Source organism: Marmota marmota, unplaced genomic scaffold (assembly GCF_001458135.2).
Source record: "Marmota marmota marmota unplaced genomic scaffold, marMar, whole genome shotgun sequence".
NCBI classification, from domain to species: domain Eukaryota; kingdom Metazoa; phylum Chordata; class Mammalia; order Rodentia; family Sciuridae; genus Marmota; species Marmota marmota.
In genome coordinates, this window is record NW_026000222.1 from 990,284 (window position 1) to 1,016,460 (window position 26,177).

The 26,177-nt window shown below is 60.6% G+C and overlaps 2 protein-coding genes across 5 annotated transcripts; one reads left to right on the forward strand and one right to left on the reverse strand.

Annotated features, from left to right (window-relative positions):
* Trappc2l (trafficking protein particle complex subunit 2L) lies at positions 1–3,796 on the reverse strand. 4 transcript variants are annotated; one of them, XM_048792632.1, is made up of 5 exons: positions 3,666–3,796; positions 1,981–2,151; positions 1,545–1,661; positions 1,009–1,096; positions 1–887 (listed from the first exon to the last, which is right to left on the reverse strand). In XM_048792632.1, exons 2-5 carry the CDS (start codon positions 2,119–2,121, stop codon positions 868–870), a joined length of 366 nt encoding a protein of 121 aa, XP_048648589.1. In that variant the 5' UTR covers positions 2,122–2,151; positions 3,666–3,796; the 3' UTR covers positions 1–867. The 4 variants fall into 4 exon arrangements, with proteins under 4 accessions (XP_048648589.1, XP_048648591.1, XP_048648590.1 ...); XM_048792634.1 differs by lacking the exon at positions 3,666–3,796 and adding an exon at positions 3,404–3,578 and having other exon boundaries at positions 8–887; XM_048792633.1 differs by lacking the exon at positions 1,545–1,661 and having other exon boundaries at positions 24–887; positions 1,979–2,151.
* On the forward strand, positions 3,739–25,924 carry Galns (galactosamine (N-acetyl)-6-sulfatase). Its single transcript, XM_015495954.2, is given in 15 exon segments — positions 3,739–3,787; positions 3,790–3,872; positions 7,385–7,508; positions 8,164–8,238; positions 9,056–9,158; positions 11,941–12,084; positions 12,897–12,963; positions 13,034–13,161; positions 13,425–13,564; positions 14,836–14,939; positions 17,757–17,893; positions 18,910–19,012; positions 21,910–22,031; positions 22,590–22,707; positions 25,211–25,924. Coding segments are annotated over 15 exon segments (1,569 nt in total). The 5' UTR covers positions 3,739–3,753; the 3' UTR covers positions 25,298–25,924.
* Positions 25,925–26,177: the final 253 nt, after the last annotated feature.

A 26,177-nucleotide genomic window follows, 5' to 3' on the forward strand; every position in this document is an offset into this window, starting at 1 on the left:
TACACCAGGAATGAGACCACAGCTGCCCACAGCCCTCCCTGGCGGTCGGTCCTCACAGCATGGAGGTCCAAAGGTCGCAGACGGGTCAGGGAGGGAGCCAGGTGGGCAGGCAGCAGTGACGACAACAGTGCTGGCCCTGCCCTGTGGAGCCCAGGAACACCTGCCTGCTCTCACCTGGGACCTAGGAGGACCTGACACACAGGGTCGAGGCTGAGAGAAGGGCCTCTTGGGAACTTTCTGGAACAAGGGATTCTGGGAAGCAGGTCTGGAGTGTGAGCTCACGAACCCTGCGCTCCTCGATGGAGTGCCTTCCTGAAGTTCATTCAAGCCTTGAGTATTTTCACTTGTTGCTCTACTTGTCTGTGGCACTGGGGGTTGAACCTGGGCCTCATGCATGCCAGGCAGGTGCTCTACACCACTGCACCACCCTGCCCCAGGTCTGTCCATGTGAGAGCAACCTGCAAAACCCGTGATCCAGGTTCCTGACCATCCCAGCTCAACGTGAAAAGCAGTTCAGGAGAAGACACAGCAGATCTTCTCCCTGAACAGGTGTCTATAAGCTTGGGCCTTTGCTTAACTCCCCCGAGGGCCTCAGGTAATTGGGGGCTCACTTGGGAAACCAAATGGGCAAGTTCTGCCCCCTCCTTCCATCTGCTCTGTACCTGGAGATCTGTCAGAGCTGGTTCAGAGATCAGGGTTTTGCTGCTTTAAGTGGACCTCGGGGGCACAGGGCTCCTGACCTTCCAAGGCTGGCCTTTTCAGCAAGGCAGGCCTTGTACAGAGAGGAGACTGGAAAGCACGGCCCACCTGGACTGGATGCGGTCCCCAGGGTTGTAGAAGGGGTTGCACATCACATCTGTGTAGGAGTTATGCAGCTTCCGGAACATCTGAAACAAGACCCAACATACACATGGCACTGCCAGACCTGTGGCTTCCCAGGATTTCAACTCAGTGAGAAAGAGAATACAAGACGACCCCCCAGGCGTGGCCTCAGAGCCCTGCACCTACACTGCGGATTTCGTTGTCTCGAAGGGCTGTGTTGGAGGAATCCACCACCATGACAAACTTCACCTTGGAGTTGGTCACGTAGCCGTATCTGCACAGTGAGTCAGGGAACATGCTCTAACACGGGATGCATGACAGCAACTGGCCCAGCCCCACACCAAGAGCCAGGCTGGAGCTACAGCTCAGTTGGTGGAGTGCTTGCCTCACATGCACAAGGCCCTGGGTTCGATCCCCAGCACCACAAAAATAAATAAATAAACACTTTTAAAAAGCGCCTATGAGCTAAGGGACCTCTGGGTATCCTTGCTTGGAGGAGCCAGACACCCTGAGTCACAGGAAGTGCCCAGGCCAGGATGGTCCTGCAGCACAATGCAGGTGGGAAACTGCACACCTGGAATGCCAAGGTGACTGTTGGAGGCACATAACCCCACCAATTCACAGACCCAAGTCCTTCTGGACACTGGGGATGCCTAACCCTCTTTATAAAGCAATACTGGGCCCAGGAAGCCAACTGCAAATAGATAAGGTGAATCCCCCACCGCTGCCCCAGAGGTCATATCATAGTGTAACACACGGCTTCCAGGCCAATGCTGGTGTACACAAGCTGCATTACCGCCTGAGGGGCTCTCTCTGAACTCCGAGGTCTCAACCTTATCCTAAGGTCAAGAGCATCCAGTGGTGCGTGAGGCAGGACCTAACAATGAAATCACTGTTGCTCTAAGGTGGCAGCCCCTGCAGAGCACAGAAGACACACCTGCTGGTACAGGGCAAGGAAACCCGCCCCCCAGTCTTCCCCGTCTTCCAGAAGTGCAAGTCCAGCATTTCCCAAATGCATCTTCAATTAAAAGGAGATTCAAAGGAAGACTTCGTTAGCTTCAGGCCCCTCAATCTCCTTGGATAACTGAAACTCTCACTTTTTTTTTTCAAGTGTTTCCCAAAGCACACCCTGAGATGACAGCATCCTAAAAGATACACCTTGTAGTCCTCTGTTGGGTACAGCAGGCCCAGGTAGAGCTCCCTCTGGTCCACCAGGGCCTTCCCCATGGTGGAGATCTTCTCATCTACCACATCCAGGGAGGTGTGCACCATGTAGTGGAACTTCAGTTCACTCTCCATGGGGGTGCTGCGGATGTACAGGGGGTAATTCTGCAAGAAAGGACAGTGGCAACTGAAAGGGCAGGCACCCACCCAGCCTGTGCCAGCTCTGACTAGTGCCAAAGGGCACCCTGAGAGTGGCCTTGTGGCCTGCCAACCCCCCTAGGAGATGTGCTCTCACTCTAAAATCCACAGCTTAATTCTCCACACTGTTGTGGGTATGTCTTCAGGGGCCTGACCTAATCCAAGCAGTTTATGCAGAGGGACAGCATAAGGGTGGGCAGAAAGGACCCATAAAAAGGGGCTTGAGTGCCCCCTGACAACTGGCCCTGTCACCTGGGTGGGTCACTCACCTGTGGTTCACTGTGCCCTGGCCACCTTCCACTCTGTGGAGCCTTCCCAGTATGGCACCATGAATGCCAGCTGTTTTTACCACACCATGCAAGGACAGGAGCCCTGTCACTAAGCCCTTGGAGACTTGGCTCAGCCTCCTCAGCTCGGCACTGCTGCCGGCCTGACCTCAGAGACAAGCACCTTTCCTGGGCTCCCACAGACCACAATTCACACTTGCCCAGCATAAGGTAATGTAGACATCTGGTGAACAATAAATATGCTCACACCGACTGATACCTGTCTGGTAACTGATCAATAGATCAGAAAATAGTCCCTGACACATAATGGCTCAACAAGAAACACTGGACTTCACCATGAGTTTACAGAAAGATTAAATGTACTTTGATGAATGATGTAAGGCCACCCTAAGTAGGAGCACCTATTAAGCACTGCTAAGCTGTGGCGTGTGCTCAGAGGGAAGCTGGCCAAGAGCCTGGAGAGGCCACGTCCCTGCCACCTCCGAAGCCAGTCTCAAGAAGAAGGGCCAGGAAGCAGGAGCACCTAAGTCGCCCTGAGCTCCTAAGCCTTCAGACAGAGCTTTCCGGAGGAAACGCGCGGCCAGCGGGCTGCAAGGGCCGCGGCCAAGGTGAGCGCGCAGGGCCGCGTGGGGCGGCGGACAGGCTCGGTGGGAGAGGAGGGGCAGGTGGCAAGGGAGGGGGACGCCACGCCACGCCGCCGGGAGCCGGGGACAGCTTTTCGACACAGGCGCCACAGAACCCGCTTTGTCTCTAACAGACTGGGGAGCGGCGGCTGGATCGGAAAGCGGGAAGCGGGGAGAGGCTGCGGGAGGAGGACCGCACAACTCCGGGCGGCCCGGCCGCGGCTCGGCGGGCGCCGGGGGGCGGACAAGTCAGGCCGGAGGGGGCGCGGGCCGGGGCGGGGGCCGCTCTCCGCCAACCGCGGCACGCACCTCCTTGGCGATCACCGCGATGCACACCGCCATCTTGGGAGGCCCTGCGCGGATCACGTGATCGCCGGCCAGGTCCCGCCCGTCCCTCGGCAGTTGACCGGGCGGGGTCCCGGCGGCTGTGGCCCCGCCCACCCCGCGCTCCGCCGAGTGGGCCCCGCGCCCTTCCGTCACTCAGCTCCCGTCTGGGCGGGGTCCCGGCGGCTGTGGCCCCGCCCACCCCGCACGCCGCCGCGCGGGCCCCGCCCCTCGCCCCGTCACTCACCCCGCCCCGCGGCTGGGCCGGAAGGGGCGCGGGCCTCTTCCCAGTTTCTCCCGGCAGGTTGGGCCCTGCGGCGCCCGGTTCGGTTGTTATGAGGGCGGTTGCCGCGGCGACGAAGGGGTGGCGGCGCTGCTGGTGCTGAGCACCGCGGGGATCGCGGCCGCCGGCGCTCGGCAGCCCCCCAACATCCTGGTGCTGCTCATGGACGACGTGAGTGCGGGCGCGGGGTGGGCGCGGGGCGGACTCCGCCCGGAAGCCGCGGCGCTTGGCCCTGCGCAGCCGCCCGCCGCCCCATTTCACCGCGACCCGCGCCGGGGCTTCCAGCATCTGGCCAGAGGTCCGGCGCGGAGAGTAGGAGGGGGAGTATCCCCGAGGTCCCTCTCCTGGGCGCCCTGCCTAGGGCAGCTCGGTTCCCCGGGGCACTTATCCGAGGAACCCGGTGTCACTGAGTGACCCGGAGACACGGGTCACGTGGAAGCTTAGCTCCCACTCTCCTAGGCTTGGACTTCAGTCTGCTCTCCCGTCGGGTGGACCTGGCTGTCCTGGGAGCACCCAGTGGGCAAAGACCTCATCCAGTTCAGGACAGTTGAGGCCATCTGGGCACCTATCAGTTCCCACGGGCTGCAGGCCGGCAGAGAGCTCCAAGAGAGCTTTCCCACCTATCCTGTGCTGAGTAGCACAGTGATCCCCAGCCATACCAGGTGTCCGCCAGTTGTGGCTGGTGGGAACTGAGAAGTGGCATATGAGTGAGATACACTTGGATTTCAGAGACTTGGTATGAGAAAAACAATATAAATATCACATTTTATGATTATTAAAGTACTAGTTATCTATTACAAAAAGTCAATGGCCCTCATATATGCCTGAAAATATACCCATCCACAATCCTCCTCCAGAGGTCACCACAGTCAGGTCAAGCTGGTTAAGGTCACTGACAGCTTTCCACAGCAGGCTTTACTTAGTCATGAGCAGCTCCACAGTCTGAGAAGCAGTTTCCGTTGCAGTGTTCAGTCTTTCCAAAGTTTGAGTCCCTCTCAAGGGTAGCTGTGTGGTCTCTTTTGGAGGAACTAACTCTAGGGGTGTAGGGGTAGGGCTTAGTCTTTCTGCTCTGTGTGTCTTTCCTTTCCAGGATGACAGGGTGTGGAAAAGTCGCGTGTCCTCTCGGAGTTCAATACTAACTTTTCACATCAAAGATCTGTTGAAATGATGGCGTTTGGCGTTATGTAAAATATGGTGTTAATCTTCATTTCATCTATATGCTGTTCTGCTGTGGCTAGAGAGTGTAAAATCACACATGGGCTCACAGTGTGATTTCTACAGGGCTGTTTTGGAGCAGGCAAGTTTTGGGTGGTGGAGTGTGACCAGCATCTCAGGGAGTTTGAGCACCACCCCCACGCGCCTGTCTGGGTTCCCTAGGGCTGGGGCAGGATGGCCCCTGCTGTGCCCAGGGGCTCTTTCCTACAGGTTCTTCTTGTGGTTTGGGGGTTCTTTGGCAGCAGAAATCCAAAGAGCTCTGGAGGATTTCCATCCTTCTATTCTGGTTAGTGCAGACGCATCAGAAAGACTGACAGCTGGGGGGTGGGGTGCTGGGGTTGTGGCTCAGTGGTGGAGTGCTTGCCTGGCATGTGTGAAGCCCTGGGTTCGATCCCCAGCACCACATAAACAAATAAACAAAATAAAGGTATTACGTCCATCTACAACTAAAAAAAAATATTTAAAAAAAAAGACTGACAAAGAACTCAAGGACTTTTTTATGCCAAAATGACAGGAAACAAAGTGATCTAAGCAGAAAATGGCAACTCCCTGGCTCTCCTAACTAACCTGACCAACTCACCCTGGCTTCAGGCAGGTGGGATCCCGTCTCCACTCTCCCATCCTCTGCTGTCTCTGAGCTGGCCCCAGAGTGGCCCTGTGATGGCCCCATGATGGCCCAGGTCACACCAGGTTCCCCCGTCCCTCAGTCAGAGACCTGGTGAGACAGTGGCTGTACCCAGTAGTCCCACCATCACAGCCCAAGCCAAGCACACTGGGGAAGGGGCCTGTGCTGACCTGTCCAGCTGGAACCCAGAGCCCACTCCTAGAAAGGGAGGCTGGTCCACCAGACCAGACAACACTTCGAGGGAGAGGGGGGTGCAGCCAGAAGGGGCAGGGTTCTGGCAAGTGAAACAGCAGGCCCGACACGGCAGCTGCTGAGGGGGTGCAGGCTCCGGCAGCACAGGGTGCTGCTCTGTCCCCTGAAGCCCCAGCCTCCCTTTCCGCCTTCTCCACACATCCTCCCCATCTGCACACCACTGCCTGTCAGGTTGGTGTTGAACCTGTAACTGGGTATCGAGACTCTGGCCTGCTGCAGGATGACCTGGCTGACCTCCCAGCCCCAGGCCTGCACCATCGGAGAATGAGCTTGTATCTGGTTGAGAGTCCCGAGGGACCCACTGTGGACTGGCTGCCCGAGGCTCCATCTCCTGGTCAGTCATCTGTGCCACCCCTTCCATCTGAGCAGATGCTGTTCCAAGAAAGGGGGTATCCCACAGCTTGGTACTGCACCTGGAAAGGTCCACTCCCCTGCTGACCACGTGACCTGCCAAAGGACCACACCCTCCCTGCAGGGGTTGGGGCCAGAATGGGGTACAGCTTACAGCCCCTCACCCATCCAGAGGCGCCCAGCCCTGTGTGGTCAGAGTCTAGGACATGTGGGCGGGCTGGATGGATGAATGCGGGAACTCGGAGGTCTGAAGCCTTAGGGCTGCCGTCGGCCCTGCAGAGTGCTCCCAGGAGTGAGGAAGCACCCTCCCGCCTCCCAGGTCTCCTCTGGGTTTGCAAGATAGGATTAAGAAAAAACCTGCGGTTCCGGAAGAAGCTGCAGTCAGAGGCCAGTGCCTTCGCCACCAAAGTCTCCTGGAACAGAGGTCCTGAGCGGAGCCTCCAGCCCCCATGCACGCTGAGGCCTTCCACGCACCTTCAGCTGGGGAGCACGTCCTCTGCCTTCGTCAGGGCCACGCAGCCAGGAAGACATCCAGCACACTTTCTAAAGCCTCGACGTTCCACGGGAAGGTGGGCCAAGGCAGCAGAGGCCACTGCCTGGTTGTGGTGGCTTCACTCCTCTGGAACACGGACAGTCTTCAGTCTTTTGCACCCTTGACAGGAGAGAGGGCGCTGCCTGCTGCAGCAGCACCCCTCATGACCCGGCAGCCCCAGTCCTGGTACACGTCAGGCCTGGAGACCTGTGACCACACACAGGCTGGGCACAAGTGTCCACACAGTGCATCCAAACAGCCAGAAGGGGGAACAACCATGTGTCCATCCATGACCAATGGACAAGCAGGGTTGACGACACTAGCTTAGCTTGTGGGGAAACTTTGCCCCTGGGTTCGAGATCTGAGTTGGTGTGGCGGCTCTGTGACGACAGTGGGCGTGTGCGAGTTTGGCAGCTCATGTGACGGAGGGCATGGGCCTGTAGCTGCCAGTTTCCCAGGGGCATAGAGGTCCGCGTCAGTCCAGGGAAGCAGACATGTCTACACCTTCCCCAAGTGAGGGCCAGGCAGAAAGGGAGCTGAAAGCCTGTGAAGCCCGGTTGCCCCTACAGCGGTGCCGCCTGTGCCCAGGCCGCTGGTGTTCGGCACGAGCTTTGCTAGGGGGAAGGAGGCCCAAGACACACACTCCCCCGGTGATGGAAGTGCCACCTGCAAAAGGGGTTCATTCCGCATCTCTGTTCTTCCACGCAGATGGGGTGGGGCGACCTGGGGGTGTACGGAGAACCTTCCAGAGAGACTCCAAATTTGGACCAGATGGCTGCAGAAGGGATGCTTTTCCCAAACTTCTACTCTGCCAACCCTCTGTGCTCGCCATGTAAGTCTGCAGGCTCCTGGCCCAGGGATGGGGCCACAGAGCCCAGCCCCTCCCCTCCTTCCAGCCCTGAGGCCCGGACTTCTGGGCAGTGCCTTCTCTTCCAAGGTGCTAGGAGCAGGGGGCACTGAGCCTCCAGAGGCTGTCTGTGGGCTTGGGGACTGTCCAGGGCCTTCAAAGTTGACGTCCAGCCCTGGCAGCTGTTGTTGTCTCCCAGCGCCAAGGTGGCCTCATCCAGGGCAGGGCCATGAGAGCCCTCTGGGTGCCTCCCACTCACGGGTATGAGACGCAGGTGGGAGGCAGTGCAGCTGTGCCTTCTCCCTGCAGAGACCCACTCCTGCTGGGGAGGCAGATACAGAACTCTGACCTTGAAGGGCTATGGGGAGCAAGGGGTCAGCACCTGGTGATGGTCCCTGTGGGGAGGCAGCCTGGTGGCCGTCCTGGAGCTGAGAGAGCCAGGCAACAGCCGTGGAGACAGAGCTGAGCTGCGGGCCCAAGGTTCCACCTCTGCCTATCAGCAGGCTGTTATGCCCATACCCCAGGACACACAGAGGCTGGCAGGGTTGCTGGACAGTGTACCAGGTGTGCTAGTGGGAGCTGCTCAGCAGGACACACCGTAGAGCTGTTCTCACCACCTGTTTTTATCACCTCCGTGTAGCCAGGGCAGCCCTGCTCACAGGACGGCTGCCCATCCGCAACGGCTTCTATACCACCAATGCACACGCCCGGAATGGTATGGCTCCCGTGCCCCTCCAGGGTGCCCTACAGGGGAAGGCTGGTGTCCCGGGCCTTCAGGCATGGGAGGCTGAGGGCCAGAATCAGACACCAGGCAGGGGGGCATTGGTTGGCCCTTGGCACCTGTGGCCTTAGTTCTGCAGAGCAGCACAAACTGCCCAGGACCAGACACCTTGCTTCTGCACTAAAGTTGCTTTAAGACAGATTCTGGCCCTTCCACCAAAAGCCGTTGTTAGGCAAGGTGGCACCTGGTCCCCAACACAGAGCCTTGCACAGGCCCTGCCTAGCCAGGCCTGCTTCTTTGTACTGACCCCACCAGGACAGAGCTGAGGCTGGGGCACCCCACCCCTGCCCAGCACCCCTCCTTCCACCCCCTTATGCTCCCTGGGACACTGCATGGCTACAGAGGGGGCACGTCCCTCTGTCCAGGGTTCCTGCACCACTCTGGCAGTCAGCCCTGCACCCACAGAGACCTGCGGAGGCTGGGGACCCAGGTCACAGCAGGGAATGTTCTGGAAATTACCCAGAGCTTGGGTGGGTTCTCCAGGACACCTCAAAGACTAAACGGGATCTCAGTGGGCCCTGAAGAAGAAGGGAGTATAGGAATGACACATGTGCGGCCTGCGGGCAGGGGGGTGTCCCAGCTGGGAAGGCAGAGGAGTGGGAGACAGGCCTGGGGCAGTGGCCTCCGTCCCACCCAGGCCATGGCGCTGGGTGTGCCTCTGCCTGTCGGTCCTGACAGGCCACTGTGCAGGTCTGTTAGGGGTGGGTGAGACCCCTGGGACTCCCTGCCCACACACACCACTGCCCTCCAGCCTACACGCCCCAGGAGGTAGTGGGCGGCATCCCCGACTCTGAGCTCCTGCTGCCTGAGCTCCTGAAGGAAGCCGGCTACACCAGCAAGATCGTGGGCAAGTGGTGAGTCCCAGATACGCCCGGCGTCTGCCCTGCGCGGCCCTGCTCACGCTATCCCAAACAAGGGGCCTGGGAACCCTGACTCCTGGGGCCTCTTAGATTGCCCACAGGTGCTGTTAAAAGCTGGTGTGGTCCCCAGGGCTATTGCTCTGATGTGCTGGTAGCATCTCAGTTTAGGCCTGAGACTGGGACACCAGCCCTGCAGAGCCACCTCATGGTGTCTGACTCCGTGAGTGAGCGGGCACATGGCCCCACAACACGTCTCAGCCCCTGTCGCCTCCCACCATGCTCTGCCACCTCTGCTCCTGCGGGACCTCCTGCCAAAGCCTGGTCACTAAAGGAAGCCTCACAGTGGCACACACAGGCTTGTGGTGGGTGAGGCGGGGCCCGAGCCAGCAGGAGGGAACCTAGGACGTCATGGAAGCTCGCGTTGCTACACCAGGTCCTGTTTCAAGCACAGGAAATGTTTACCTCCTTTGCTCCCTGGGGACATTCAGGTGTGAAAGAGTCCTGGGGGCCCTTCCCCACGCTGCAGCCCACAGACCCCCTTCCCTTGGGAGGCTGCTCCTCTGCTGCCTGGGGCCCTCTCATGAGCTCCCTTGGGGACTCTTCTCTGGGGATGGTCATGGTCATGGGGATGTGGAGTCTGCTGAGGCCAGAAAATGCGTCCCATCAGAGGCCACCGAAGAGCACCGTCTGGCAACAGGGAAGCCAGCCTGTTGAGCTGGGCCACAGCCAGGACTGGTGGCAGAGCAGAGCTGGGTGGGTACACAAGGACCAGGTCCTCTCGGGGAGGACAGGGCCCCTTGTTGCCTGCAGTCCCTGAGCAGGTGCAGGGAGGGCCCAGGGAGCCAACGCAGAGGCCAGGCCTTGAGGGCTGCACCAACGAGAGGAAGAGCCAGCGGTGGCCTCAGAGTGACGAGCCCCTGCAGTGACCAGCATACTCCGTGCCTGGCCTGGCAGCTCCGCCCTGGTGCAAAGCCGTCCGTTCACCATCCCTGACCCAGGGCAGCAGGAGTGGAACAGGGAGAGCATCTCCATGGAGCTGGCCGGAGAGGTGGCCAGGCAGTGGAGGAGGCAACAGGACCAGAGAAGTAGCTGTGCTCTGACTTGGGACATGGGCGCAGTGGGCAACAGGCCAGTGGGGTGGGAGGCCGCACAAGGGTGGGCTGCAGGAGGCCTGGGGGCGATTGTGCAGAGATTTCTCAGTGAGGGGGTCCTGCCCCAGCAGGCCTCATTGCAGGGCTGAGGGGATATTGTGGGCTGTGGCCAGGACCAACCTGAAGTCCTTCATCTGGACCTCAGCACCAAGGATCTGGATATTGTCTGCCTGACCAAGTCCTTGGGGCTGACCAGGCTGGAACCCTGCAGAGGCTGCACACACAGGCTAGTGGGGCTGGGACACACACCCAGGCGCCACAGCACCCTGTTCCGGCTCTCCTGTTGGTCCACACCTGACCATTGTCATTTGCATCTGCGTCCGAGCAGGACTATAGCATGACCCTCAAAGCTGAGGCCTTTGTGCTGACAGATGTGGACATGGGCAGCCACGTGCCCAGCAGTGTTCAGAAAGGACAGGCTGTCACAGCAGGGGGCCCACAAGCACATGAGACACAGAGGACACGGCCCAGGCTACAGCTCAAGGTCCATGAAGTCACAGGTGGTACAGGTGTACCATGGAGGGGAGAAGGTGGGGCACACAAGGCCAGTGACCTGCTCCAGAGGGCGGCCGTGCCAGCCAGGCCACCGTCCTGGGAAAGCAGCCAGCCTGTGCCAGCCTGTCCTCCCTGGTCCTCCAGCCCAGCCTTCCCCACAGCCCCCATGACCCTGCCCACCGAATGACCAATGATAGTGGTCAGGAGCTGCCTCCACCAGGGACTGTCCCGGGTGCAGATTGGAAAAGGACTCTTCTGCCTGGGGTTTCAGAGCAGTAGCTGCAGAAGGCTTCCCTTGGTGCAGGGGCGGAAGGCAAGCCAACGGGCAGCCCCCACTGGACCTGCAGTGGTCAGGAGCCAGCACGGGAGCCACCTCTCCGACACCTGTTCTGAAGACCAGGCGGGAGCTGTTCTTTCCAGGGCTGATGGCCTTGCCCAGCACCTGTGAGGCCACTGGCCCACTGACCGTAGGAGCTGGAGACGGGGGAGTGAGATTAGGTGCCCCCCAAAAGTGAAAAGGGTGTGAGGGCCTAGAGTGCCAGCCCTTCTCAGGGTACAGGAGCCTCAGTGGCTTTTGCACATCCTCCTGTGACCACTGTGGCACGTTACATCCAGGGCCTGGGGACATGAGCAGTAGCACGCTTTCTGGCTCTGCCTTCCCTTAGCTGGAGAAGAGACACGCGGTGTTCAGAGATAGCGAGGCCCTGCTGGACTGCAGCCCTGAGGAGGGACACTGGCGCTCTGTGTGCAGCTCTGGGAACATTCCTGAGAGCTCAGGGCAGGAGAAGCCCAGGGAACCTGGAGACAGCGGAGATGGGTGCTCAGGTCTCGAGTCGGTTGGGACAGTTCTGCTTCAGAGCTCCCCACAGCACCCTGGGTCGGTCACCCAGCCTCCACTGAGCCTCCGGTGGACACCCTTGGCTGTGCCCATGTGCTCTGTGGTGTGGCAGCACTCTGTTGGAAAGGGAGGGTGGTTTCCAGGGCTCCCTGGGTGCTGTCCTGGTCTGTCTGTCTTGGTATGCCCAGGGCTCAGCACACTGGGTGTTGGGGTGGCTTATGGGCGAAGGTGAGGTAGGCTGCTGCCCAGAGGGTATCCGGCAGGGCCCTGAAGTGCTGGTTCCTGTTCCTAGGCATCTGGGTCATAGGCCCCAGTTCCACCCCCTGAAGCACGGATTTGATGAGTGGTTTGGATCCCCCAACTGTCACTTTGGACCTTATGACAACAGGGCCAGGCCCAACATCCCTGTGTATAGGGACTGGGAGATGGTCGGCAGGTAAAGCAGTCTCTCCTTTTCCCTCCCAGCCCTGCCCTGCTGACGGGGTGCCTAGCAGTCCTCCCTTGGCCTCTGTAGCTGCCCCCAGAGCAGGATGATGGTTCTTGAGCCACCCGCTGGCCCATGCTGCATCTGCGCAGCCAGAGTCTCCTGAGACTCACACCCGGGCCACTGTGAGTCCAATGCCCGTCCCACAGGGTGCTTGCAGGACCCAGCAGTCGGCTGTGGCGTCTAGACAGTGGGCACGCAGGGGAAAGGATGGGTCGACCCTTGTCTGTGAGCGCAGCAGAAGTGGGGGGATGGGAGTCCCCAGGGAGGAGCCCTCCGGAGCTCAGGCCCGGTGTAGGGCAGCTCCTCCCGGCAGCACCTGGTCAGGGGCCCTTGTCTTTCTTGTTAGTTTAACTTTTCTTACGGATCACGGACCAGAGCTGGAACACCCATTGGCTTTTTTAAAGTGCAGCTTTGCTGGTTCGTGACTCTCACCCCGTAATGTTCACCAGGCCTGCAGTGGGTGTGCAGGGGTGCCCAGAGCTGTGAGACCACCACAGTCGATGTCCCGCCATCTTCACCACCGTAAAGAAGCCCTGGCTGGCGCTTTCCCGCCCCGCGGCCTCTGCTCTGCCCTGCTGCATCCTGGGCAGGGTCAGTGGGGCCAGGAGAAGTGTCCAGGGCAGTGCAAGCCTCCAGCTGGATTTGTTGCACAACTGGGACATTTCCACCTTCTTCTGAACAAGGCCATGGCTATAGGTGGCCTCAGAGAGAAGGGGTCTGGGCTAAACCCTGACTTCTGTCTGGGGCCGTATTGTTTTCAGATTTTATGAAGAATTTCCAATCAACCTGAAGACTGGGGAGGCCAACCTCACCCAGATCTACTTAGAGGTGAGGAGCCGGGTTGGGCAGGACAGGCCGCGGGGCTGCGGGCAGAGGAGGACGAGCCGTCTCCCCACAGGAGGCCCTGGATTTCATCAGGAGGCAGCAGGCCAGGCAACGCCCGTTCTTCCTCTACTGGGCCATCGACGCCACCCACGCGCCTGTCTATGCCTCCAGATCTTTCTTGGGTACCAGCAGGCGAGGGCGGTAAGTCCCTCAGGGAACCCAGACCCCGGGGGGGGGGGGGGCTTCAGGGTGCTAGATTGCCTCGGGACCGGCGCTCAGAAAACCCAGAGCATCCCCGTTGCTGGGCACTGGCCAGCTCGGGGCTGGTGGGCGGAGGCTGGCTCCCCCGTGACAGGCCACCTGACTTGAGCCTCCCCCTTCTGCTCCGTGGGCACCTCCTCAGAGGCCCCCCTGCTCACGCCACACTGCGTCCTGCCGCCTGACACGCTGCCTGCTCTCCACAGGTATGGGGACGCCGTTCGCGAGGTCGATGCCAGTGTTGGGAGGATCCTGAGGCTGCTGCGGGAGCTGCGCCTCGGGGAGAGCACCTTCGTCTTCTTCACCTCGGATAATGGCGCTGCCCTCGTTTCTGCTCCCGAGCAAGGCGAGTGCTGGTGCCTGTCCTCCTGGCCGCCCAAGGAACCGGCCCGTGCGGCTCACGGCGCACACGTCAGAGGCCACCAGCCTGCTCCCGGTGGAGCGTGAAGGGACTCCCCTGCGTGGTCGGGAGCCTCTGAGCAGGGTGGAGGTGGCCCTTCCTGCCCGGGGCCAGCCAAAGTGTTGATCAGTTTGGCCTTGCTGAGGAGAGGTGGCAGGAAGTGGTGGGGGAGGACCTGTTCTCAGGAGACGTTGCATGCCTCCTAGAGAAGGCCCCGGGCAGCCCGGGCAATGGCCGGCGTGCAGGCGAGCGTGGCGGAGGTCGCGGTGCGTGGCCTGGGCCAGTCACCCATGAGACAGCGAGGGGCTCCACCAGCGCCAGGGTCCTCAAGGACTGGCCTTTTGTGCTCGCCCTCCCCACTCACCTGTCCCCACTCAGCCCTGGACGTCTCCTCTGGGGTGCACACTGGAGGGTGGAGGGAAGACAGCGGGCTTTCTGGTTTCAAGTGGCAGGAACCAGCACAGCCCACAGCTGAGTGGGCTTGGCTCTCAGGCAGGCCCCTTCTGTGCAGGCGGCGTCCCAGAGAGAGGCGTGGGGCCCGGCTCCTCCCAGCAGAGTTCAGGGTCAGCAGCTGCACACTGCCCACAGGGAGGGCTACGGTCCAGCTCCTGTTCGGGCACTCTGAGGGAGGGAAATGGGATGTTGGTCACTGGCCACTCTAGCAGCATATGCTCTGGTGGCAAGGACAGCGCTTGTCCCTGTGCCAGACCCCACACACCCCTAGGACCAGGGAGAGACTGTAGCAGCATCCCAAGAGCTACGATGCAGGACCACCTGCTGCCACTCCCTCTGGCTGGTGGGAAATACCCCTGGCCCACCCTGCCCACTGTCAGGACCAGAGGGGCTTTGCCCAGACCACAGGGAGCCTGCAGACCCCAGCACCTAACGTAAGCAGAGGCCTCTGTGCCCAGCAACCTGCTCCGTGGGCAGTGTTTTCCAGCTCTGCCTGAAGAGTCAGCCTTGTTGACTGCTGGCCAGGCCAGCAGTGGCTCCTCGTCAGAGCAGGTCTCTGGACACCTGCAGCCGAAGCATCTTAGGCAGCTGCCCGATTGGAGCCGTTTGAGGCCTCCCAACCCTGTGCTTAGAGCTGACCTCCTTGGCCTGGTTCTCTCTCCATGATGGGTCTCGGTGACTACACTGCAGAACAGGAGCCAGCACGGGCAGTGCTACCAAGAGTGCCATGCCCATGTCCCTGATGGTGGTGGCTTTCTCCCCAGGTGGCAGTAATGGCCCCTTTCTGTGTGGGAAGCAGACCACATTTGAAGGTGGGATGAGGGTGCCTGCGATCGCGTGGTGGCCCGGGCACATCCCTGCAGGCCAGGTAAGTCACTGTCACCCACAGGATCTTACGGGGTGTGGGTGCCAGTGGTGGGGAGGACACTTCTGGGCCTAGTCCTGTGGCAGTCCTGGGTGAACGGTGTTCTGCTGCGCTGGTGGCACTGCGAACTCTGGAGCGGACACGTGGGGCCTGGTCTGTGAAGCTCACTGGGCCACAGGATCCCCAAGGCCGGTGTCCTGTGGACACGCTCTCAGGGAGCAGCACCCTGCCAGGGCACCCCTGATGTCCGTCTGTGGGGTGCAGACAGGGGTGTGTCCTGCCGCATCCCCATCCTGGCCTGCCTTCATGCCAGGCACAGCGTCCACCCACTCTGGGGACAGTGGCCTGGAGGTGTGATGTTCTCAAGCTGCAGAAGCTTCTAGGCACTTGAGCCTGGACAGCACCCCTAGCCCCTTGGTTCAGGAGTTGGGATCCCACTGTGACTGAGCCAGTTTGTAGGGCCGGCTGCTCTGGAGGCCCCCAGCTGCCCCAGCCCCTAGGGCCATGTGGGTTCCCATTCCTACCGTGGCTCTCTGTGGCCTCCCTGGGCCTGTGCAGATAACCAGGGCCATCTCTCCTATCCGGGTCAGCTGATGTGTGGACATGAGGCCACGTGCACAGGGGGCAGGGACTGGGACACGGCGTCCCTGGAGCTGTCCTCCTGCCCACCACACTGTGCCCTACCACACACATTAGGAGGCAAAGCTTCAAGAAAGCAAGTCACGTACCAGCCTCTCAGAGCTGGGAGCAGCCCCCAGGCATCCTGCCCACCATGCATGGGACAGTCCCCGTGTGTCCCCAGCAGCATGTGGGGCTGGGGTGGCACCTTCCCCATGTGCCTGGTCTCTAAACCCCGCTGGGCTCTGCCCCTCAGGACCCTCTGCCCAAGACCTCCAGGTCACTCCAAGTCATCAGGACCTCCAGGTTTACTGCAGGCAGCTGCAGGCTCCCTGTCAACTTACCAGCTCCCTTGAAGGGCAGAAGTGGCCGTGGCAGTGACCACATTGCTGGGTGGGATACGTGTGGCCAGCAGGTTATATCTATGCACACAGAGGGCCACGTCCATCATCCTACTTGCTGTGCAAGAGGCACTGGGCTGCAGCTGGACGGATTCTGCCCCAGGGTCATCACTTCTAGGCCTTGTGTGGCCGAGGGAGTGACGGGCAGCGTTCTTGCCTTCTGAGGGAGTGGGAGAGGCGCGAGGGCCAGGACAGGCTGCAGCAGCCCTGCTCGCTGGTGAGGAGCCGGGTCCCAGCACTGCTGCACACGTCCAGCCCAGTACTGCCCTGCTAAGACACATCTGGGAAGGCGAGATGGGCTGCCCCTGTGCCCAGATACCTGCCCATCTGTTCCCATCCAGTGGGCTCGGGCATTCCCTCCCACCGCCCTCCTACCCAGCTGGAAGCCCAGGTTTGGAATCGCCTTGGGCCCTGAAGGAGACCAGAACACCTTGCAGAGCTCGGTGTCCGCCTCTTCTCTGCCATTTCCATGGGCACAAACTGAAATTGAGTTAGACGGGGACCCAGGCCTGTGTGCTGTGGTGACAGATTTTGACACCAGGTGTCCGTCCACCCAGCATCACCTGCGTGGCGCTCCACTGCTGCTGCCGCGGCCTTTGGTTCAGAGTGGAGGCTGGGGCTCTGGGAGCAGCCTGCAGGCCTCCTGCTGGGCCACAGCCTCCTCAGCCTTCCTTCAGCCTCCGTCCTCCACAGGGCTGCCCACGCTGGTGGAGGGCGCCAGACCCACTCCCACCACCCCAGCCAGGAGCAGCCACCTCTGTTGTTTGGAGACGGTGAAGGTCTCTCTTTTGTCTCTTGTCCCCCATTTTTTCCCCTGTCCTTGAAAAATATGAAAACCCGGAGAGTAGTAAGGGACCTGGAGGGGGCACCAGTCGGGAGGCTCCTGCTTCCCCTGCAGTGACCAGAAGGCCTCTGAATCACGTTCCTGCCTGTGCGGAGCGGGGCCCCGACAGCTGCCACGAGGCTCCTCCTGTGGAGGGTGTCCCTGCGTTCAGAGGCTCCTTGCCCAGCTAAGGCCACGGCTCTGGCTCAGCTGAGTGGGGCCAGGTGAGGGCAGCACCGCCAAGGCTGAGGCCCTGGCCTTCAGTGGGCTGATGCCTGCTCAGCTGACCACAGTCGTGCAGTCCAGGGTGGTGCCCACCCCACTCTGCACCCCAGGTCGCAGAGGGCAGGACCAGAGAGGAGCCTGCCTCCCATCCCCAGCACAAGCGCAGCGTCGCTGTGGACTCGGCATCCGGTGAAGGATCCGAGCCGGCCTGATGAGGCAGAGTTGTGGTCACTGCTGGTCACTGATGGTCCTGCCCTTGGTGTTTCAGGGTCTGGCCAGGGACCAGTCACTCTGCTGCCCACAGAGTCCAGCTTATTTATCTACAGAGGTGCACCGGTGGGTTCTGGCCCTGAGCACTGCCCATGTGCCTTGCCCACGTCAGCCCTGGCTGCCCTCGCTGTCCTCTGCAGTATTTCTGGGGCCTGTTCCCAACTACAGCCCGCCTGGATTTGTAGAGTTCACTGTGGCTGCAGGTGTCCAGTGTGAAATGCCACCATTTGTCTCAGGACAGCCGGGCCTAAGTGGACCCCCTGTGTCCATTCCCAGCTCTGGCTGTTTTCCTGTCCCTGTCCAGCCCTGGCTCCAAGGTCAGACATATGATCTGGGTCCTGTCTGCTGCCCCCAGGCCCGCGACTGAGCTTGACCTGACCCTGTGTGCGGGGGTGGCCCATGAGCACTTGAGTACATCTCCAGATCCAGCCACCCTCTGGCCAGGGCAGAGGTGCCCACAAGTGACTGCTATGTCCATTTCAGGTGAGCCACCAGCTGGGCAGCATCATGGACCTTTTCTCCACCAGCCTGTCCCTCGCAGGCCTGAAGCCGCCCCGTGACAGGGCTGTCGACGGCCTCGACCTCCTTCCTGCCATTCTGCAGGGCCAGCTGATGGACAGGTTGGTGATGGACAAACAGCCTTCCCCCTGCCGAGCCTCCTCATCCACACTGTCAGCCTCTGCTGTAGCTGAAGGCCAACGGGAGGCTGGGAGCTCCTGGCCAGAGGACCTGGGGCCTCCGGGTGGAGCAAGGCCCCTAGGGCTCAGGGCACAGGGAGGCCCAGGCTCTCAGAAGCTCCTCAAAGGCGAGATGGAGGTGCTTTGTGCCTACCTTCAGCCCAGTCACTGTGACCACCACCACAGTCCCTTGTGTGGGAGGAGGGCACTCGGCTCAGCCGCCAGCTCCCCCAGACTCCAGCCTGTGTGCCCAGCTGCAGACAGCTGGCTCCCGGGGTGTGAGCCTGAGAAGCTGGCACCTCACAGGCCTGGAGCCTGCGCCGAGCTCGCTGTGGGGCCTCTGCTTTGGGGAGGCTTGGGAGGAGCTTGCTTTTTTTTTTTTTCCCCCAAATTCCTTATGTTCTTTTCCTTTAAAATTCCTTAATTCCTGGGGCTGGGGATGTGGCTCAAGCCGTAGCGCTCTCGCCTGGAATGCGTGCGGCCACCTCATACATATCCTCAGCACCACATACAAACAAAGATGTTGTGTCCGCCGAAAACTAAAAAAATAAAATATTAAAATTCCTTAATTCCTTTTGAAACCTGAACAAGTAGCTCGCTTACATCGAGGAGAGAGGGGCCGATGCCCCGGCTTCACACCTGCACTTCTCCTGGTCCTCTGCGCCAGGATGGGCCCTTTGCTGCCACCCTTACCTCCCATGCTGGCCTGCCTTTGCCCCACAAGGGCTGGAGGTCCCAGAACGGGAGGAGTGTGCCCAGGCCTCGTGCCTGTCTGTGTGCACTAAGCCTCTGTCACTGAGCACCTCAGCCTGCCCTTCCTCCGGTGCACGGTCTGATCTCAGTGTGGTCATCTCTAGATTGTCAGCTGGGCCTGGCTTGGAGGTGTGGCTAGCTCACTGCTCACCCTGCCAGGAGCCCATGCTGGGACCCAGTGGTGATCCTTACCCTCCCACCCACAGGCCGATGTTCTATTACCGTGGCAATACACTGATGGCGGTCACTCTTGGCCTGTACAAGGCCCACTTCTGGACTTGGACCAACTCCTGGGAGGAGTTTAAACAGGTACAGGGCTCAGGGTGCAGGGCCCAGAAAGGGGGCAACACTTGAAAGACTTCTACCCACTTCTGAGCCGCTGTTGAGGCTGGCGAGGTGGGAGGTGGCCCTGTGGCCCCTGACACGCTCAGGAGGACCTTGCGCAGACCTCTGTGGTGGCCGAGGATTAGGTACTGGGGATGCCTCTTTCTGCCATGCATGTTGGCAGGATGCCCAGAGGGTGCTCAGGGCTACAGGTGTTCTGCAGAGACCCTCAGGCCTTGCCACATCCTTACAGGTGCCCTGCCCTTCACAGGAGGCCTTCAGAGCAGGCACAGCCCAGGCCCACATCAGATGGCCCCATGGGCCTCAACATCCTGCCGTGCACATGAGCTCCTTTTCACTCCCTCCCAGACAAGGTGACAGAGTGGCCTGGCCAGGCCCAGGGAATAGAGCTGTGGGTGTCTCACCAGGGTGCCAGCCCAGAGTCGGGGTGAAATGCCACACGTTCAGGCTCTGGGCTCCTACTGCCTCCTTTACCCACTGCAGCCACCCCAGGGCCTGCCCTCTGGCCACTGGCTGGTCCTGCCTCCTCCAGCCCCCAGCCCCCCAAGGTCATTAGATACTTGGAGACCTTGCTAATTTTCCTTAATTGGGAAGGCAGCCGAGTTAAGCCAGTGCACAGTCTGAGTGCTACAACACTCGGAGCCAGCTGGGGTCCGCGTGGCCAGCTCCTGGCTCAGAAGTCGGGCTGGGCAGGAGGCCGGCAGGTAGGCGTGCAACATGGAAGGTGCACTTGGAGCTGCTGGTGGGACTGCTGTCCAGCCCAGGACACAAGTGCCTCCTGTGGACACTTGGGCGGCCCAGGACAGTGTCCCAGGCCCTTGCTGGTCTGCTGGCCCCTCCCATGCTGCCTTGCCCGCCTCCTGCATGGCCCTAGCCCCTGCTCTTCCTTCAGGTCAGGATTCACCAGTGCTCAGGGGTGTCCTAAGCACTGGCCTTGCCCCACCAGGCCCTAAGCAAAAACTGGTGCCCCAAAGGCACCTGCCCCATTTCCCTTGGGCCCCAGAGGCCACACCTGGCCAAGTGGCTAAGAAATGCTTAACAGTGCCCTTGAGGGAGGGAGCAGGACCCCCAGAGATGGGGGCTCCCTCTACGTTTCCCAGAGGACCCCTATGTCCCCCCTAGCTTTCTCCGGGGTCCCTGTCGTTAGCTCCTCGAGAGTCTGGGTGGTTCAGACGTAGGAGAAAGGCCCCTGCCCTACAGCCTGGGAACAGGGTGGCTGGTCTGTCCCCTGGCTTCCCTAGCACACAGTCCTAAGGCCCAGCTGGGCTTCTGCCAGGCTGATATTCAGAGGGGATGGGGCATCTAGGTGGTCCACACCTGTACACCTGTAATCTAAGCAACTGAGAGGCTGAGGCAAGAGGATCACAAGTTCAAGGATAGCCTCAGCCTCTTAGCGAGACTGTCCAAAATATGAGTAAAAGGGCTGCAGGTGTGGCTCAAGGGTGTGGCTCCCCTGGGTTGGATCCCCAGTGCCAAAAAAAAAAAAAAAACACCAGAATGGGGGTGGGGCTACCTCCAGAAAGGTGTGGAGCAACTTCCACGGACAGAGCCCACGCCATACCATCTGGTGGCCTGGAGCTGTCTGCATGGGGAGAAGCCCAGGCTGGGCTCCTGGCAGGGCTTCTGCTCAGCCCACAGCTGTCCACTCGGTGCCCCTTTCATTTCCTGGCACTCCTGCGGGCGCCGGGGTCAGTGGCGCTTTGCTTCTTCTGCTCAGAGCAGGAGCACACTGAGCCCATGGCTCCAGTAGGTGCCCAGTGTCAGGGGCCCTGCCTGGCAGTTCCCAGGGGCAGACAGGTGGGAGCTGGCTGTGCTGTGGTGTGCAGGCTGGAGGGGGACACCCAGGGCCCATGAGCCACACACCAGCAGGTCAGCCTGGCCAGAGAGCCTGTGCCTACCAGCTCCACCACTGACCTCCAGCCCCTGGAGAAGGCCAGAGTGTCTGAGAATACCCAGTGGGAGGCTGCCCAGGTCATCAACAGGATGTGGAGACAATCAAACCCAGGTTCACCTGGTGGCCTCCAGGCCCCCAGTCCCCGGGCCCACCTGGGTGGCCTCCAGGCCCCCAGTCCCTGGGCCCACCTGTGGTCATGGTTCTGATGTCCTTGCCCCTCCACTTCAGCATCTGCCCTGGGTCTGTGGTCTCTTGGCTCTGGGACATCTGGTGACCCTTCACCCTGACTTGGTCTCCCACCAGAGGCCACCTCTCCTCCTAGACGCACAGGGGTTTGGAAGGAGAACTTCTCCATAAAGCTGGCAGCAGCCAAGATGTCAGGCTGGTCAGGTGTAGAGGCCCACGCCTGTGATCCCAGCAACCCAGGAGCTGAGGCAGGAGGGTCAAGAATTCAAGGCCAGCCTCGGCAACTTAGCAAGAACCTGTCTCAAAATAAAATAAGGAAGAGGACTAGGGGGTTCAGCTCAGTGGTGGAGCGTCCTGGGCTCAATCCCCAGTACTTTAGAAAGAAATCAAAGCTGGGCACCGTGGCGCACACTGTAATTCCAGTGGCTCCGGAGGCTGAGGCAGGAGGATCATGAGTTCAAAGCCAGCCTCAGCAACTCAGTGAGACCCTGTCTCTAATGAGACACAAAATAGGCCTGGGGTGTGATTAGTGAAGTGCCCCTGAGTTCAATCCTTGGTACCAAAAAAGGAAGAACGTGAGGTTGACTAACGTGTTTAAGACCTGTCCTCCACAGGGACGGGATCATGGAGGGAGGCACAGAGGCAGGCTGCCAGACAGCGTCTGCCCCAGGCTTCACAACCTTTGCCCCGCATGACCGTGGACTGTGTTCTGGAGAGCCAGGAGCAGGGCAGTGCAGGCAGGGCTTCCTGAGGCACCCACACTCCCTCCGGCTCCCCACAGGGCATCGACTTCTGTCCTGGGCAGAACGTCTCAGGAGTCACAACTCACACCCAAGAAGAGCACACAAAGCTGCCCCTGATGTTCCACCTGGGACGAGACCCTGGGGAGAGGTACCCGCTCAGGTGAGTCAGGACCAGGGCACCGGCCGAGAAAATGCTTGCCAACCCAGCCCAAGGCAAGGCCACACCCAGGCGCCTGAGCGGGCTCCTCTGGAGCACCCCGGAGTGCGGCCCTCCCAGAGCACCCTTGATGCCTCCTGGGTGGGGCCACCTTCTCTCCCTGGCCTCTCCCCACCTCTGCCCTCGCAGGCTCTAGCCCACTACCCCAACTCCGGGCCCCATTTGTGAGTTGTATTGTGGATGTCCTGACACCAAGAGCTTCAGGTCCCCAGAGAGCCTCCCCACCAGGACTCAGGAGACTGGCACAGGCCACCTGTCCAGAGAGGCCAAGTCAGCAGTCCAGAGGCCATAGCCCACACTGACCACTGGCTGCTATCCTCAGCCTGCCCATCTCTGGTGACCAGCTCAGAGACTGAGGCTTCCCAGACCCAGCCCCTCCCGGCCCTCTCCCTCCTAGAACAGCTGTGGGCCTTCCTGAGCACCAGCCAGGAGCCCTGGAGCGGACCAGCCCCAGATGCTGCCAGTGAACCTCTCAGTGACCCTGGGCTTTCTCATCTCCAGCTTTGGCAGTGCTGAGTACCAGGATGCCCTTGGCAGAATCACCCCAGCTGTCCAGCAGCACCGGGAGGCCTTGGTCCCCGGACAGCCCCAGCTCAATGTGTGCAACCAGGCAGTCATGGTGAGTGGACTGTCCTTGCTGGACCCGTCACTGCACCTGGGCTGCAGCTACCCGCCCTGAACCCAGGGCCAACCACGGCCTGCATCAGAGCATCAGCACCCTGGCACACAGCCATCTTGGGTTGTAGTGTGTTCTAGAGCCCATTGCCTCACGGAAGGGCCACAGGTGCACCAGGTATCACCTGGACAATGGAGCAGAGTCGCCACCCTACCTGAGGGAACAGGGCTGTAGTTGGAAACTGCCCTCCTGCTGCTCTGCAGGTGGAGGATGAGCTAGAACCCTCAGGGGACCCAAGGACACTGTCTCAGGGAGGCAGCAGGCCCCAGGGTCCACCATGCCTTTCTCCTGCTGAGCTGAGCATGGCAGGGCCAGGCAAGCCAGCTGTCCAACCCCTAGCACAGGAGGGACCAGGCACCATGCCCATGAGTCACATGGGGGGCTGTCCCCAGGTTGGAGGTCCCACAGGGATCCCCAGAGGGAGTAGACCTCCACTCAGGTCGTAAGGGGCGTTGTGACAGCCTCATGGTAATGGTTAAGGACAGTAGATGTGAGGCCCAGACTGATGTTACCAAGGGGAGCAAGAAGGAGGCCTAAGTACGGAGAAACAGCCCAGGGCTGTGCTCAGGGCCATGGGGGCAGGGTGTGCACAGCCCCGGGGGGTGCCCTCCTCCCAGCATAGCAGAAGCAGGTAGCAGCTAGGAGGGACCTTGACCCCATGGGGGACCCCTGCAGTCCCCTTCAGACTGGAGTTCCAGTGGCCACACCTTGTGTGACAAAAGCAGCAGAGCCACAGGGTCTCCTGGAAGCCCCAGAGCCAGCCCTCTGCTCACCTGGCCACACCCAGGCTCCCGTGCCCACTGGTCATGCCAGCTGAGCCCTGGGGCTGCTCCAGAGAAGACCAAGCTTGTCAGACCTCCTTCCTCCTGTGCAGGACAAAGGCCTGATTTAGGGCCCTTCCAGGTCAGACAGTGCAGCCTCTGAGCCCCAGGTGCGGGCTTGGCCTTTCAGGGGCACTTCCACTCCCCTGAAGTGTGCCTGGGGCTCAGCTTGACTAGATGGACTCAACACCCAGAGAAATCATTCTGGGCAGCAGGGAGGCAGCGCAGAGGAGCACCCTCCTTGGTGAATGTCCTTGTCCAGGGCCAGGGGGCCAGCCACCCTGCTAAGGGCTTACTGGAGACTGGGATGGGCAGAGGTTCCTCAGTTAGTCGGGGCCAGTGGGTGGCCTCATCTGTGTCCATGGCTGAGTCTCTCATGGGACTTTTGGGCCCTTCCTTCAAAGGGACACCCGTGCTACTGGTGTTTGGGCCTCTGTCGGCTGTGGAGCTGGGAGGTCCCTGTTTCAGGCCCGCTGTTTTTGGCCCCAGGGGCCCAGTGCCCTCTGGTCGGGCATTGCTGCTTCTGTGACTGTTCTGCAGGATCAAGCTGTCTCCAGAGAGCAGCTACCTTCCAACTGTGCAGAGGCCATGGTGGGCTTCCTGACGGGCGAAGGGCCAGGGAAGTGGGCGGCACTTGGCCAGTGTGCTGCTGCCATCTCCTGGGCGCTGGGAGAACTGCTGCAGCTAGCTGCATCCAGGCTCTTCAGTGCAGGAGAAGGGGTGCTAGGGTCCAGGACACCCCCTAGGCGAGACTCGGGGAAGGCCCCGCTTCCATTTCCATGGTGAGTGCTACCATGGAGCTTCAGGGGTCGCTAGTGCCCTGCCTTCTCCAGGGCCTCCCACATAGCTCTGCTCCTCAAATCCCAGGCCACACTGTGTGCGGGGCTCAGTGGCACCCCCTCAGTCTCTAAGATCAGTCCCCATGCAGCTTCTCACAGCCCCTGAAGAGGGACCTGTCCCACTGCCCACAGGACACACAGCAGCAGCCTTGAGAAGCATAACCCCGACCCTGAGTCTAGACACTCACACACACCTGCCACTTCTGTCCTGCAAAGGTTGGGAACAGCCCCCTACTCCAACCATCCTGCTAAGGGCTCACTGAGTGCCTTATGCCATCGGGGAGAAACATCAAATGCTCTGATTCAGACCATAGCAAACCAGGCTGCCCTCAGTCTCCCCACAAGAAGCCTCCTCCTAGGGGAACCTTAGGGGCACTCCAGTCTGTACCCCAGCTCCCTCCCGGAGAGATGCCTTCCTTTCCCAACACCGAGCTGGGGTGGTCCTCCACTTCCTTCTTCCACCTGGAAGCACTGCCCAGGACATGGGCAGGTGTCTGGTGTCCCCTGCCCACAGCTAGCCTCGTGCTGGCCTCACCCTGGCCGCTGACACTTGCCTTGATGTTCACCAGCCCTGCCCCAGCCACTCCCCCTCAGAGCGAGGCTGCAGGTTCCCGTGATGCCCAGCAAGGCCGCATCTTGCCTGACCAGGTGGAGATGGAGATGGACTCCCCACTGCAGCCCAGCTGTGGGTGTGAGACTCAACCTGGGCAGGGGCAAGCGTCTCACTGCAGCCAAGACAAAAGTGCCTGGAATAACTCCATGTTTTCTTGAATTTTCATTTCATAGAACTGGGCACCCCCAGGCTGCAAAAAGTTAGGCAAGTGTCTGAGGCCTCCAGAGTCTGTCCCAGAGAAGTGCTCCTGGCTCCATTAGCACCTGCTTGAACCCAGAATCTCCACAGACCCTGCAGGTGCCCAAGAGCAGGAAGTGTCTGGCCTCTGCCAACTGCCAAGCGCTCACTGCCAGACAGCATCTGCAGCCAGCAGCAGGGCCTGCCAGACACCTGCCAGAGACCTGGTTCTAGAGTCCACTCCTCATTGCTCCTCCTCACCCACCTGGCCCTGCAGCCCATCATCTCAGCTGGCTATGAAGGAGGCCACAGGCGTGATTGCTGCCTCCCATGCTCCTGCGTGTTTCCATCTCGGTGATGAAGGATTGATGGCAGTGGTGTGATTGGATTCTGAGCCCCTCAGTGCTATTAGGGTGCTCTCCACACCACCCCACAGGGCTGTGGACAAGGGGGGATAGGGAGGAGGCAGACACTCCACCCCACATTGGACGCCCATGCCACTTCTTCTGTGGAGGGTGTCGGTGTCCTTGGCTCTCTGCCCGGGCTCAGCACACTGATTCTGTCTGCTGTGAGCCCACCTGTCTCAAGGCAGGTGGGAGCCGCCTTCCATGAGTGGGTTCTCACATCTGTGCCGTTCTGCCAAAACAAATCGTAAAAGTTGGGAAATGTCGAAGAAATAGGCTCATAATAAAGAACAAAACCTGTTTTAACTTTGTCGACTTGGGGTGTAGAAGGACACTGCACCTGGGGGAGGCAGGCATCTGGCCTAGGAAGGTGCCGAGGCGCTGACCGGGCACCTCGGGCCCTGGCTAGGGCGATTCGATGGTCCCAGCACAGGGACAGAAGGGCCCGTGGGCCTAGAGACCGGCCAAGCGTCCCACCCCCTGCACTCCGTCTCCACGACCTGCTGAGGTGGGCCCCGGCCTCCCGCAGCTTGGACGGAGGCCCCGGCTCGCCCTTCAC

Excerpts from the sequence above, each read along its gene's own strand:
- Trappc2l (XM_048792634.1), bottom strand. The coding sequence starts at position 3,436 with ATGGCGGTGTGCATCGCGGTGATCGCCAAGGAG. Across the intron at positions 2,152-3,403 it reads TCGCGGTGATCGCCAAGGAG|AATTACCCCCTGTACATCCG; the intron begins GTGCGTGCCGCG and ends CCTTTCTTGCAG. Across the intron at positions 1,097-1,544 it reads ATATGACCTCTGGGGCAGCG|ATACGGCTACGTGACCAACT; the intron begins GTGGGGGATTCA and ends CTCACTGTGCAG.